Source organism: Hirundo rustica, chromosome 6 (assembly GCF_015227805.2).
Source record: "Hirundo rustica isolate bHirRus1 chromosome 6, bHirRus1.pri.v3, whole genome shotgun sequence".
Classification (NCBI taxonomy): domain Eukaryota; kingdom Metazoa; phylum Chordata; class Aves; order Passeriformes; family Hirundinidae; genus Hirundo; species Hirundo rustica.
The window spans coordinates 21,438,875-21,452,603 of record NC_053455.1 but is presented as its reverse complement, the minus strand read 5'-3'; the positions used below and the strand labels follow the sequence as shown (position 1 = coordinate 21,452,603).

At 39.1% G+C, this 13,729-nt stretch overlaps 1 protein-coding gene across 6 annotated transcripts in view; it reads left to right on the top strand.

Moving 5' to 3' along the window:
- Positions 1-13,729, top strand: part of NRXN3 (neurexin 3) — a 985,585-nt gene that overhangs the window by 445,913 nt on the left and 525,943 nt on the right. For all 6 annotated transcript variants that reach the window (XM_040066048.2, XM_058420836.1, XM_058420835.1 and 3 more), the window contains 3 exons: positions 5,767-6,148; positions 7,508-7,698; positions 8,275-8,448. In XM_040066048.2, coding sequence (XP_039921982.1) covers positions 5,767-6,148; positions 7,508-7,698; positions 8,275-8,448 — 747 coding nt within the window. The remainder of the gene's footprint in view (positions 1-5,766; positions 6,149-7,507; positions 7,699-8,274; positions 8,449-13,729) is intronic.

Below are 13,729 nucleotides of genomic sequence, written 5' to 3'. Positions count from 1 at the left end.
ACCCATGCTGGTTTGCCAAAAGCTAAAATCCTCTTTTCTGAGTAACTTCTACTCAGAGCACAACTAGAAGTAATGACTGCCACACATAGTGCCAGAACACTATACCCTATCTCCAAAAAAAGTTTTTTTCTTCTGTATGAATGTGAATTATTTTAAATATTGTGGTAATTTAGATTAAATATTATGATAATTATTTGAAAAGCCAGGAGTCAGAAATCTGAAATAAGCTCAAAGAAGTTGGCTTAAAGGAAAATATTTACAAATACTTTCTATCTGAAGTAAATATATGCTGTCCTATATAGGCTGTGATTTTGCAAGAGAGAACAAGAAACATATGCAAGAAAAATCATTCCCTCTCCTTGCTGGAAGTCAGCCTTGATGGTGACTTGGTCAAAATTAGCTTATAGGAAAAATGAATTTTATTTGAGAGGGAACTTTTTGAGTTGGTGACACACACCAACAAACACTTCATCCCGATTACTTCTGAATTTGAGAACAATTCTTCTGGATATGCCTTTTTAGGAAGTACCACGAGGTGGCACTCTCTGCATTACCGAATCGATCCCCCAAAGCCATCTGGTTTTGAAGTCTCTTTTTCGAGAAACAGTTTATAAATAATAATGATACAATCCTACACTAAAATAGGATACGCATATGTACATGTATATGAATTACATAATTAAAGATGCATTACAGCTAAAAATATCTGTTAAAAGAATGCCATCATGGCAAAGTCAGAAAAGCCAGAGTGAAGATTTTCTGTGCAATCTGCATCCCACTTCCTTGGGCAGATGATAACAGTCTTCAATGGTGTGGTCACATAGATTTTTCCAGAGGATTCTTGCTGTCTTAGGCATAGATCAGAAGTCTAAATTGGGCCCCCAGTAAAAATAAACAGCCTATTTTATTTCTATCATCTTATTGCTCGTTTGGAACAATGCACTCCAGCTGAATTTGGCTCTAAATTTAGACCTGTCTTCTTTTTTTTTTTTTTTTTTTTTTTTTTTAAATTTGTTTTATTTCTTTCTGTCTGCATGTTGTAGGCTACTCATCAATATATTTATACAGGACTGAGAAGCTTTAACTGGATTTATTCCCATTCCTATGTTATGTGAAGTGAGTGGGCATATTTTCCCATTCTACTGGTTTGGGAACAAGGTGCCAGGTTAAAGCTGGATGTATTTGGTACCAATTTGCCATTTATTTTTAGTTGATTGCATCAGAAAGATTCAGCATGTCTGTAGACTACATCCTGTAAATTAGTTCAACCCTGCCACTTGGGGAATTATATATAGATAATTAATGACCACCTATGAAAAGTTCGTAATGAAGTGTCTGACTTTGTTTCCAGTAGGACATCTAAGGCAGAGGCAGAATCCAATTCTGGTAGAGCATTTTACTGTTTAGTCACAAAACCTTTGTCCCGTATTCCTCCTGACCTTAGAACATCAATGGTAAATGAGACACAAATACAGCAGATATATTCCTCTCTATAACAGCTTCCTAACACCCAAATACCACAGTGGAGACTGGATATTTTTCTGTCTGCTACCACTTGAACTAGAGAGCTTCTAATTGCTGTAGCAGGTACAGTACTCTGTAGAGCACAGTGGGGGAATTCGAGGTGAACTCTGCAGGTGGGGCTAATAGCTAATGAGAACAGAAAATACTGGATTGCACTCCATGATTTCCTAGGAAATTACATCTCTGTCCTGATTCTGATCTTGTATTGCTAGGCCTTTTCCAGCTTTTCACTGAACTACTCCTGACTTTCTACAGTACTGCTTCTAACATTATTTATTTTTCATTAAGCCAGACCCAGTTTTCTCATTTTTCGCCTTTTCTAACATTCTGGGCTCACCTCCTGCAAACTCCCTCACTCCATTTTCAATGCCCCCTATATTTGGGCTTCCTGTCCCAGTGTACTCCAGATTTCCCAGTCCTGGCTTTTCTCTCCTGCTCAGGCCACAACTGCCTTGTATTTTTTTAAAGTGTAAAAGAACAAAGGAGTTTTCTTGCCTTTGAGAAATGACATCTCTTAATTTTATTATTCTAATTTTTTGATGAAAAGAAGCAGGATATTTTTAAGTGACTTATTTTAAGAAGATACACTTCTGGTTTGGAAAAATCATAAATTTTATAACACTGAAACTCTAAGCCTCTAAGAATCTCAGTAGTGGAAGTGAGAAAGTTGTCTAAACAAATTTCCCAATGTACTATTTCAATTTCTGGAAACTTCAATTTTTCAAACTAAAATAATATTATTTCTGGTAAAGCATTTGCATTGCTGCTGACAGTTGAATTTTTAAATAGTCAGAAATTTGTGACTGCCTTCAGCTGCTTCTAAGTTTGGTCAGCTGTGTCTTCTTGGACTGAAGTTTTCCATGGTCTTTGTACAATTGCATTTATACTTTGATCTACTGGTAAAATTTGAGTTGGTGACACACACCAACAAACACTTCATCCCGATTACTTCTGAATTTATACTTCTTTCTTATATATAGAAAAGGTTTATATAATATTTTTTCTTAATATTTGAAGTAGATAGCTGAAAATTTTTTTCTAATAACAACTGTGATCGTTTACTGTCTTTGAATAAAACTTGGTCACATTTGGACAAAGTATAAACTGAAAAACTGCCATTTGTACATGATCATGAGGGGTGAGTTAGGAATATTCCAGTGTTTCCAGAGTCTCTAAGCAAGAAAATTACCATCAGTTCATTTCATCTGACTCCCTATACACTACAAGCCAGGGTGTGTCATCCATGTGTCTTTAAAATAAGTGTGTTCAGGTTTTGTTCTAGCCACAGCAGGCAAAAAAAAAAAAAAAAAAAAAAAAAAGGTTGCAATTAGTAGGAACTAGGAAAAGTCTTTAAAGGGCTACTGCTTTTTGCTTGATTTTTTTTTCTTCTTCTTTTTTTTTTTTTTTAATGCCTGGAAACTCAAGGTGAGAAATGCTGTGAGGCTTCAGGAGACAGCACAGAAAATGAGAAAGCTTATAAGCCCAAGTTGATATAACCTAGGGGAATTGGAGGAGTTTGTTCCGGGTTCAGCTATGGTGATTGGTGTGATTCCAAGGTATAATCCCAGTGACTGACAAATATCTCTTGCAGTGACTGGTTGAGAGTTGTGTATGTATGCTTGCTGACCAGCAGCTGCAGTCAAGTCAGATACTGTTGCTAAATTTTGTCTGTCTATAGCACATTGGAAATATTTATTTAGGTGTTTATCCTGTTGTCAAATTTCACAAAACTAGTGTGAATTTAAATACCTCTGTTCCCTTTGGTTTTTAAACCTGGTAAATTTGACCAGCGTGTTAAGATGTTATGGGAGGGACCAACAGGTAATGTGGCTGTTTTCTTTGGAAAACCTTCTGAAGGAGAGAACTGTGAAGTGATTGTAATCATGGACAAAACGCACTTGACTTGGAGAAAACTAATTTAATGTACTGCCAATTAAAAATACTGTTGAATGGTGAGAAATAAAGACAAGAAAGTAGAACAGTGTCTGCCACTCTCTTTTATTGGATTTGCTCCTTCCTGCCTCTCCCACCTGCCCCCACTAGGCAGAGAAGGGGTTGGAGAATGGTGGCTGTGGTCAGCCTATTATAGCTTCTCTTTGATGCTCCTTCCTCCTCACACTTCTGTCCTGCTCCGGTGGGGCTCCTACCCATGGAATCCAGTCCTTCATGAAGTGCTCCAGTATGGGTGGTCTCCATAGGCTTTCAGGAAAACCTGCTCCAGTGTAGTCTCTCCAGGGGCTGCAGTTCCTCCAGGAGATATCCACCCACTCTAGGGTGAGAGTCCTCCATGAGTTACAGTGTAGTTGTCTGCATCACTTTGATCTTCTCTGTGGATGCTAGAGAATTTCCACTCTGGCACCTGGAATTCCCCCTCCCTCTTTTCAGTCCTTGGTGTTCATAGGGGTTTGTTTTGTTTCCCTTTGTTTCTTGTGGGTAGCATTATGTCCTTTGTTACACGTTTTCTCCCAGGCACCCCTGTCCAGGCCAAGGGGCCGAGCTGTGCCCTGTGGGGCAGGTTGGAGCCATGTGGGACGGGCCGCACCAGGCGTGGGACCACCCCGGCCCCGCCTCACTGAGGCTGCCTGCAGCCACCACCGCGCTGCATAAGCCCAACGCAGAACTGCAGAAAATGTCATGAGGGAAAACACAATGTCCTATATGTAGCAGAATATGAATAGTGGTTGTACAGTGAACAATAGGAAAACAATTAAATTCTTAGTATTTCATTCATTCCTGTTTATGAAATGGACTGATGAGTCATTGAAAACTGATACAGTCACGGACAAAAAAACCTCTAACTAATTAAAGTTAGAAAGTGGTATGTTTATTCACCGGCAGGCGGCACGGGAGTCATCTCCGAAAGGCGTGGCCGCCCCAAACAAGGCTCTTTGCTCTCTATTTGTTTTCCAAGATCTTACATACAATACATATGCATAACCCCAGCACCTCCCATCCCCGCTCTGTATTAAAATGAGGCTCTCGGTCCTTCACGCGTGCGCAGTTCTTCTCTTGAATTGGGTCGGTGGTCTCGAATTGGGTCAGTGGTCTCAAAGGATGAAGTCAGGAGAGTCTTCATCAGGTCTCTGTGACCCTCTGGTGCTGTCCAAGGTCCCCTGCTTCGTGATTGATTGATACCAAGTCCAGGTGCTGCCCATTGTTCTTAGTGGTTTCAGTCTGTTCTTATGACGGTTCACTTACTCCACTTTTTCTATAAACAAACTCATAATACAACAGTTAGCTCTAGCTTGGGCATCTAATAATCATTAACCTACCATTTACTAATCTAACTTACATCTTGATCAATATAAATTGCTTCTAACCCTTAGCTAAAATCTTAACTCTTAAAAGTCATGTATCACTGAGGCCGATGTAGAAAAAATATTTGCACATGTGACCAAATAGTGAAAACTACCTTAATGAAGAACTATAGAGAGCAATAAGATTGGCTGAAAGGGTTTTCATTCTGATGTTGGCCAACTTGTCTTTATAGCATATTGTTGTAGTTCATCTCTCTGTGTGGGTTCTGTGTCTGCACTGGTGCCTAGTACACTTAATCAAACATTTAAATATGCTGTACGAAGAGTCTGACAATAGTATGTGGTATACTGAATAGCTTGGATATTTTGAGAGGTTAAAATTTTGTTATGATGTGGTAAATAGCCCAAGTGGTAGGTTGATGATTTAAATGTTTGGAGGGCTTTTCACTTGTTGCATTTTTGTGTTTCCCTCCTGCCATTCTCTTAAAAGAAGAGGAGCAACATCAGGCACCAAGAGAGAACAAAAGAATAAATATCAGCAATTTTATGACTTTTTTCACTTCTCTCACTGCTCTATTTATATTAATCTGTGTTTATCAATTGATTTCAGGAAATGCATTTGGAAAAGTTGTTTCAGGTTGCTTGGCAGATGGTCTGCTGCATCAAATAGATCACCGTAGGTTTTAGGGGAGATGTCTGGTCATCTTCACAGACAATAAAGTCTGTGAAGCCCAGGGAAAAGTACAGAGCTTGCTGCCCATGGCCCTTTAGGGGCCCGTCGGTTCTGCCAGGTTTTGGCAACTGCTTCACTCACACATCTCCACCAAGCCTCTTCACCAAGATTCTATACATCCTTTCTTTTGTAAGCTCCTGAACAGTGATCAGGTAGAATTTAGTTCAGCTATTTGTCTGGAAACTGGAGTGTGAAGGGCTCCATATAATCTATTACTGATCCCCAATATTCTGCCTTGTTTCTGTCCTTCAGGCACAATGGTTGGTGATCATACCCGCTTGGAGTTCCACAACATTGAGACAGGGATCATGACAGAGAAACGGTACATCTCCGTCATCCCCTCCAGCTTCATCGGCCATCTCCAGAGCCTCATGTTCAATGGGATGCTCTACATTGACCTGTGCAAGAACGGTGACATTGACTATTGTGAGCTGAAGGCACGCTTTGGTCTCCGCAACATCATAGCTGACCCTGTCACCTTCAAGACTAAGAGCAGCTACTTGAGCTTGGCCACCTTGCAGGCTTATACATCCATGCACCTCTTCTTTCAGTTCAAGACCACCTCAGCTGATGGTTTCATTCTCTTTAACAGTGGTGATGGCAATGACTTCATCGCAGTTGAACTAGTCAAGGGGTAAGTGGCTTTCTGTATTTTCTACCAGCTAATTTATAGGTAAACTTAATTATAAGTGAGCTGAAAATGCTTGCATGAAGAGAAATTCACCTGATACTCATGTTTTCTCTGTTTGCTGAGTGTAAGACAAAGCATTCAAGCAAAAACACTGAAGCTTCAGACTCCTGATTTTATCACTGACTTCCTCCTGTGGCTGTGAAAAGGGACATTTTTACAGTGTGCAACATTAGTATTTTAAGTCATTTAAGTCATAATGTTTTGTCCTGTTAACCTTGCAGATTAGAACGGAGGAGATGTGTTGAGGGCTCTGTATGTCTCTTCTTCCTCACTCCCTCCTCCCTCTTTTTTTTCCCATTGTAATACTTGTTTTTCTACCATCTCCAGTGAAGGAGAAAGAAAAAGCGTATGGACTGCTGAATTTGTATTTCTACTGGTTATGCTTGATAAAAAGCGAACTTGGCTTGCTTTTGAGCTGCTACATTCTTTTCAGAAGACCAGTAGCTTATTAAAAAAAAAAAACAAACCCTTTGTTAGCTGAACAAATTTTGATCTCTTATGATTTAGTCATGGTAGACATGTTTTCCACAGTTTACTAGTCCTGTTTATTTCAGTTCAATCTGTTTTTATTTTTGGCTTTGCACATACTTCTGTAAGTGGGACATTGGGTAATAAAAAAAGCAACAATCATGAACTCCTGGTGCTCTGTTGAGGGTTGAATTTTGTTGTCTTTTTTGTTTTTTCCTTTCCTAAGTAGAATATTTCTCTTCCATCCTCAGGTGGATTTCTGTGTTTGAACTATATAAATAATTGAGGATAACACTCCCATGACTTCAGTCTTCGTTGGGGTCTCTATTTTTGCCGAAAGCTTTGCTAATTGTTTTTCAGCTGTTTGAATAAGTCTAAGATCTCATGAGAATTTTAGTACAATATTTCAAGTGAGTTTCCCAATTAACTTCTTATGGGAGTTACTTAAAACTCAGAATTAACCTGGGGAATATAAGCCCCAAAAAAGCATATCTAGTGTTACTCCCCAGTATATTTATCAATATTATCAATTAAAAAAAAAATAGCTGTTCACACAGACAGTGTTTGGTGGATCTGAGAGAACTTGGTGAAAAAGACGAGTATTTTATGGTTAGAATCTGATTATCTGAAATGTCATCTCAAAATACTAATCCTTACACTTTGGTGGAAAGGAAACAACTATATTCTTTCAAAGTAGTGGCTAGTATTTAGGCTTAACCCAGAGATATTTCCCTTCATGACTTTTTAAAGTTGATTTATCAGTTCTGGCTAGAGTAAGGTTCAGTAATGCTGGAGTTCTTCCAGAATTTTAACCACTTCTTGCTATATTTGCAGGTATATACACTACGTGTTTGACCTTGGAAATGGACCAAATGTTATCAAAGGCAACAGTGATCGTCCTCTGAATGACAACCAATGGCACAACGTCGTCATTACTAGAGATAACAGTAACACACACAGCTTAAAAGTGGACACTAAGGTGGTCACTCAGGTTATCAACGGTGCCAAAAATCTGGATCTTAAAGGTAAACTCTACAAGATTGATAGATTCCCCCTTTATTCTTGCAGGGCTGAACTAGTGAACAAGAGAAAGCTTGGAGTGCATGCTTTTTTACCCATGCATTACGGAACAGTGACTCTGGACTTTGCATATTTTGGCTTTCAAATTCATTTATCTCTTTTTTATTTGACAGCTTTTGGTAGCCAAATAGTTTGTCATATTTTGCTTTTCAGAAATCATCATTTTTCGGTTTTTCCTGGTTAGGTAGCAATGAGAGCTGGAATTATTTAGGGGATTTTGTGTTAGGTTTTTTTGTTTGGGGTTTTGTGTTTGTTTTTGGTGTGGTTGTTGTTTTGTTGTTTTGTTTTTTTGTTGGTTTTTTTTTTTTTTTTTTTGGTTTGTTCTGTTTTTGTTTTGGTTGGTTGGTTAGTTTTTTGTAGTAAAGGAAGAAGAAATGACTTCTTGCCCAATACATTGCTCTGTTTTTAACTTTTTCTGAACATGTGTTCACTTTGCTTTATTCACGTTTGGTGATAAGAAAAGTGACTCTAGAAGGTGTGTGACATCCTTCTTCTCGTGTGTTTACCCTTCTCTGCTCCAGGTGATCTCTACATTGCTGGCCTAGCTCAAGGCATGTATAGCAACCTCCCCAAGCTTGTGGCCTCACGTGATGGATTTCAGGGCTGTCTGGCATCTGTGGACTTGAATGGGCGTCTGCCAGACCTTATCAACGATGCTCTGCACCGCAGTGGGCAGATTGAGCGTGGATGTGAAGGTATAATTGATTTCAGAGAGGTTCCCCTCTCCAGCACTCTCTTCACACTTCTTTGTTGCACTCTGTGCATTTACTTGTTTGCCTTACTGTCCATTTCATTATCTTGCTTCCATTGCAATACCCTTCACTACACTTCTGTCTACCAAATGCAGCTTAAGGATTGACGGTTTCTATGAGTGGCTTAGCAGCTCTTTTCTTATATGCTCCATCCCCTATGGGTTGGTACCTTCAGTAGTAGGAAAGGATGGTACTAGGGGATGGGCTACTACTTACTAGTACTTTTCTCAGAGTGGTTTATTAGCATTACAGTAGTCTTAAAATACTTTGGAGGATGTTCTGAGCATTCAGTTAATTTGTGCTTCAGAGCACCCTTTGTACTTTTGTGCACATATCCGCAGAAGTAACTATTTTGAAGAACAGAGACAGGGGAAATGGAAAGTAAAAGGAGCTGAAGGGTAAAGATTGGACTGAAAAGAGGAGTTAATTTTTGATGAGGTAGGCCTCTAGTGAAAGCATTGGAGGCATTGCCTCTTCAGCCTGGAAAATATTTCTCTTCAGTTGTTTCTCATTTCCAGCCAGTTTAGAACTAAGTGGGATGAGTTACTTTTTGAAGCATGTAAATACTAGTGATTTCTTGAAGCCTCTTTAAATAATTTGCTGTTTCTGTAAGCTCCCATTAATTAAAAGAATACTGACATCAGCATCTCTGACTCAGTCAAATGGATATGGCTTCAATACTCAAAGCACTTGGATACAATCATTCTTCAGTATCCAAAACTCCAAGATTTTGCTGTCTGGGTTAAATGACAATCACCATTATGTCTAGAATTACTCAGTACCAGTCATTGGAGGAAGATAGCTTTTTCTGTGAAATTTTCATGCATGTTTGCTAAAACAAGATGTATGTCCCAAACTGATCCTTCAAAAATTTCCCAAAGTGAAACAACTCCTTGATCGTCTTTCCCTACTCTGTCAAGATTACAGGTTACATCATGATAAAGCTTTGCCACTTGTCGAGACTGTTCCTTCTTAGGATTGAACATATCTGAGAGAGAACTTTGTGTTCTCTGAAATTGTCAATCCAGTCAGATCTGATCCCTTGCTTGTGTCTCAGTGTTCTGCCTGGCTGTGAGCTCTTGTGCCCCAGACCTCCTTCCATGCTCCCACAATAATGCTCTGGTTTGTGAGAACTTTGTGTCCTCTCGCAGGAGCTCACTCCATGTCAACTCCCATCTCAGAGCACTGATGGGTAATTGCAGGCTGCTTTTATTTTGTCTTTCTTTCTCTTAACAGTGTCTATTAACCACTTTGTTCCTTCTGGAAATGAGCACAGTATTGGAGAACTTGTGTCTTTGCCTGTTTGTGGCAGAGTCAACATGCCAAAAGAAGTGCTTCTTTTCTGTATAGTTGTTTATAAAGTTCAAGGAAAAAAATGCATTTGAGGCTTATGAAAAAGTCTATTCTATTTATATTTGATGCACTGAAAGCTCTTTAACATTAATGATTTTTGGATAATGTTTTTGTTTAAAATTATTGCAATCCATTGGCTCTTTAGCTGGCATGTGATCCCTATTATCCCTTGTCCTTTAGAGAACCATGCAATTAGACTATCCTGTTGTTCTCAGGAGCAGAGCCATGAAGCTTTCCCAGAAGACTGTCCCATTAGTGCTGTGGTGTTTCCTTCTCCTGTACTCAGTGTAGTTCTTTGATGTAGTGTTGTATTGCTGCGGTTGTGTGGCATCAGTGCCACTTCCAAAACACCTAATGTGGCACTTACTTTGTCAGTGTGCCAGCGTGGTACCAGCACAGCTGCTGCCTGGATGTGGGGATGTGGTTCATTTTCCAGAATGCAAATTCCTCTTCTCTTCTAAAGTCCTTCAAACTGGACTCAGAATTGGAAAGAGACCTGAAAAAACGGGTGATATGGTCAGTGATGGTCCTCATTCTGCCTTTGGAAGAGCTTGATCTTGGAAAGCTGTGCCTGTGCTACCTCCCAAATGGTCCTCATTCTGCCTTTGAAAGAGCTTGATCTTGGAAAACTGTGCCTGTGCTACCTCCCTAATGGTCCCTGTTCAGTACCAAGGAAACCGCTGAAGAGGAAAGTGTTCTTTTTGCCAGCACATTTAGGATTAATAAAAAACCTGAGAATTTGGTCATTGTAAAGCTGTTGCATTTGTTGTTGGGGTTTTTTCTCCTATTTTTTATATCATAATAATGCTCAAGGCTTCATCTCAGATCTGTCTTGCTGTCTGCTGTTGCCTATTCTTGCAGTTGCCAATGAAAGTCACACCTATCTCCCATTCTCTAATGAAAGAAAAACTCTAAGGTTGTTCAGTCCTTATTTACATCTCCCTAGTTTGTTTCCATCTGAAGTGACTTTGGGTGCCATCTTAATGTTTTTAAGGGCAGAAGTTCCAAATAGTCCTTGCTGCCTCATTATGTTTAAATTTGTTTTTAATAAACTGTTGCAGGCTTTTTGTCTGAATAGTTGCACTGTGTGTTGATTTGCTCTCGCTATTTCATCATGAGGGGCAGAGGGACCAGATACATGATGGGAGCATGCATGCTTAAAGACATGTTATTCCATTTCCACGTATGAATCATATCTTTCAAAGATCACATGAGAGATTTCTGCTAATGCTTGTCTTTTGTTGCAGCTTTGCTTTCAGAGGCTGAGATTACAGTATGGCAGCTGTTTTCTTAGAAACTGTCAGTTTGATCTCAGGAGAAAATCAAAGAATATCCAGGGGAAGAGAGCTTTGAGAACAGTAGAATATGAGATGTAGGTCAGCAGGGAGCACTGCCCTGGCTAAGATGCACCAGTACTGCTACAAAGGGGTGGCATTGCTGCATCCTGTTTGTGGTTTTTTATCTCTGTTCATGTATTTCAGTAACCTATTTCATACCGTGAATTAAGATTCACAAGTTTAAATAGGAAAACAAAATTCCTTATTGTCATGGTTCTGCTGCCACCTCCTTTTATTCCATTTGAGCAGGCCATTTAACTTCCTTGACAACAGTGTTCCTCTCATGCTAAAGCAGGATTCAGCGTCTCTGTGCACCAAAGCACACACCTACCACAGAATTATCTGTGTTCCAGTGATTAGTAAGGCTTCTACTTGGACAGGAAGTACTTCCAATAATTTGGATTTATAAGACATCTTTTTTTTTGGAATCTTCCAAAACATTCTTAGTCATATATACGAGTCACTCTTGAAATGCAGGCATCCTTGAGACTGAAATTGGCTGGTGTTTAACAGTATATAGTAGTTCTAAAAAAAAAGTTGGTTCAAAACTTAAGGCAAGAATTACTTTACCTCTGAGGTCCTACCAGTTCTATTGCTGTAATTTCTTTAAATTATACATGCTGGGATTTGTTTAGGCTAGCAAAACTAAATAACCGCTTCATTGTGTTTGTTAAGTGACATATCAGCTCTCTTGTATCATGGAGCTTCAATGTATGCTGTAGAAACTTATGTTTTCAGCTTTTGAAGTCTACTGTTCAATCACCAGTCTGTCTGACAAGATGATAGCTACCAAACTGACATGTTGTGTGTTTCAATGTGTTGTGTAGTACCATTGCTTTTGGCAAAGGATTTTGAGGGGGATTATCGGAAGAAGAGAACTCAAGAGTGTCTGAAATGTCAAATGAATTTATGGAGTTAAAGCTTCATATCATACCTTTTTTTTTTTTTTTTTCCCTGTGGTGGTTTGGTATATTTTCATTTGTCTTTTGCAATTACTACAGTCCTGATTTTTCAGGAACAACAGGTAGCTCTTCACAGATCTTGATGGTCTGGTCAGATCTGTAGTGGCAGCTTATTTCTCCCTGGAAGGGGTGTGGCAAAGCCAGAAATCACCTTGCTGCCTTGGTACGTTCAGATGTGCTACACACAGCTCTGAGGAGAGTAAATTTTGGAGAGAATGATATGATACCAATATACTTGTTCATTCATAGTGATCTCTTGTGCTCACTGCAGCTTTCATCACTATCTCTGACATAACAAGTAGGCCATTCCCATACCACACCTCAAAAAAGGCATTGGCAAGAGGGCCTGAGAAAAGCTACCAAAAGTAGGGAAGTGGTTAAGACTTAAATGGTCCTTGTGTCAGTGTTGCATCAGGGTATTAAACACACTGAAGAGACAAGATAAATTCTCAGAAAGGACTTCAAGTGGAAGGGGCTCTTCTAGTGGAAGCTTGAAGACAAGTCTGCCACCTACTTTGAGCCTTGCTCTCTCCACCCAAAGAATTAATCTTCCAGGTGTTCATGTATTTGTGATAAAAGTATGAAATTAATCAATGTTTTGCAAACCACTTTGAAATTGTGGGTGGAGGCCCCTGGACTGAGCAAAGCATTAGAAACTAAAGATAAGTCTTCTATCAGGATGTAGTTTTCTCTAGTTTGTATCTCAACCAGCTGTGAGGGGTGGTTGGCAACTTTTTCCTGCTGAGTTTGAGTAATAGAGACTATTCTACAGCAGACATACACAGTTTGAGAGAAAAGATGTCTGCACCATGGTGTATATGAAGAGTTGGTAGATAGAAGAATTTGTACCAGGTGACCTCCTTTCCCTTCTTTAAGGTAAACAATTTAAACTTCAGCTCAACTTTTACTCATTTCTTGACTTTTGAAATGCTTCTTGCTGAACTCCTTGTTCCTGGTCTTACTACTAGGTAAATTGATCTGTTTATTCCATCCACAAAAATCTAGACTGAGTGATACACTGTTTTTTTCTCACTGGTTCTTAAAAAAGTTAAGCAGATGTCCAACCTTTTGTGTAATTTAAAGAGGATGCCCTCAATATTGATGAGTACTTTCTACCTTTCAGGCATTTTTTCATATATTTATTAATTTGCCACATGTTCTCCTGTGTTTTCTTTTTGGTTTTTTTTTTTTTTTTTTTAGTTGGACATCCCTATATCACTTACCACGGGCACTGGAGCTATCTGAAATTCAGCTGCATGTTCTAAATATTTTCACCTTATCCTGCTTCCTGCCAAAGAAACCTAACAGCAATGGCTAAAGAGCATTTTATTTCTTCTGTGAGGTAGTTTTCTATGTGCTTTAGAGATGTTACTTCTGCCTCACCTGTTCCACTAACAGCTTCTCACAAAGGAGACTGATTATTATTAAACTGGATGACATTATTCCAGATGTTTTGGGACTTTTTTATTGTCCTAATTTAATCTTCTTTCCAGATCCCACAGTAAAATCATAATCGTTTCCTACTTTCCATGAAACAGTATAGTTAACCTTTGGAATTCGCTGGTGCATAAA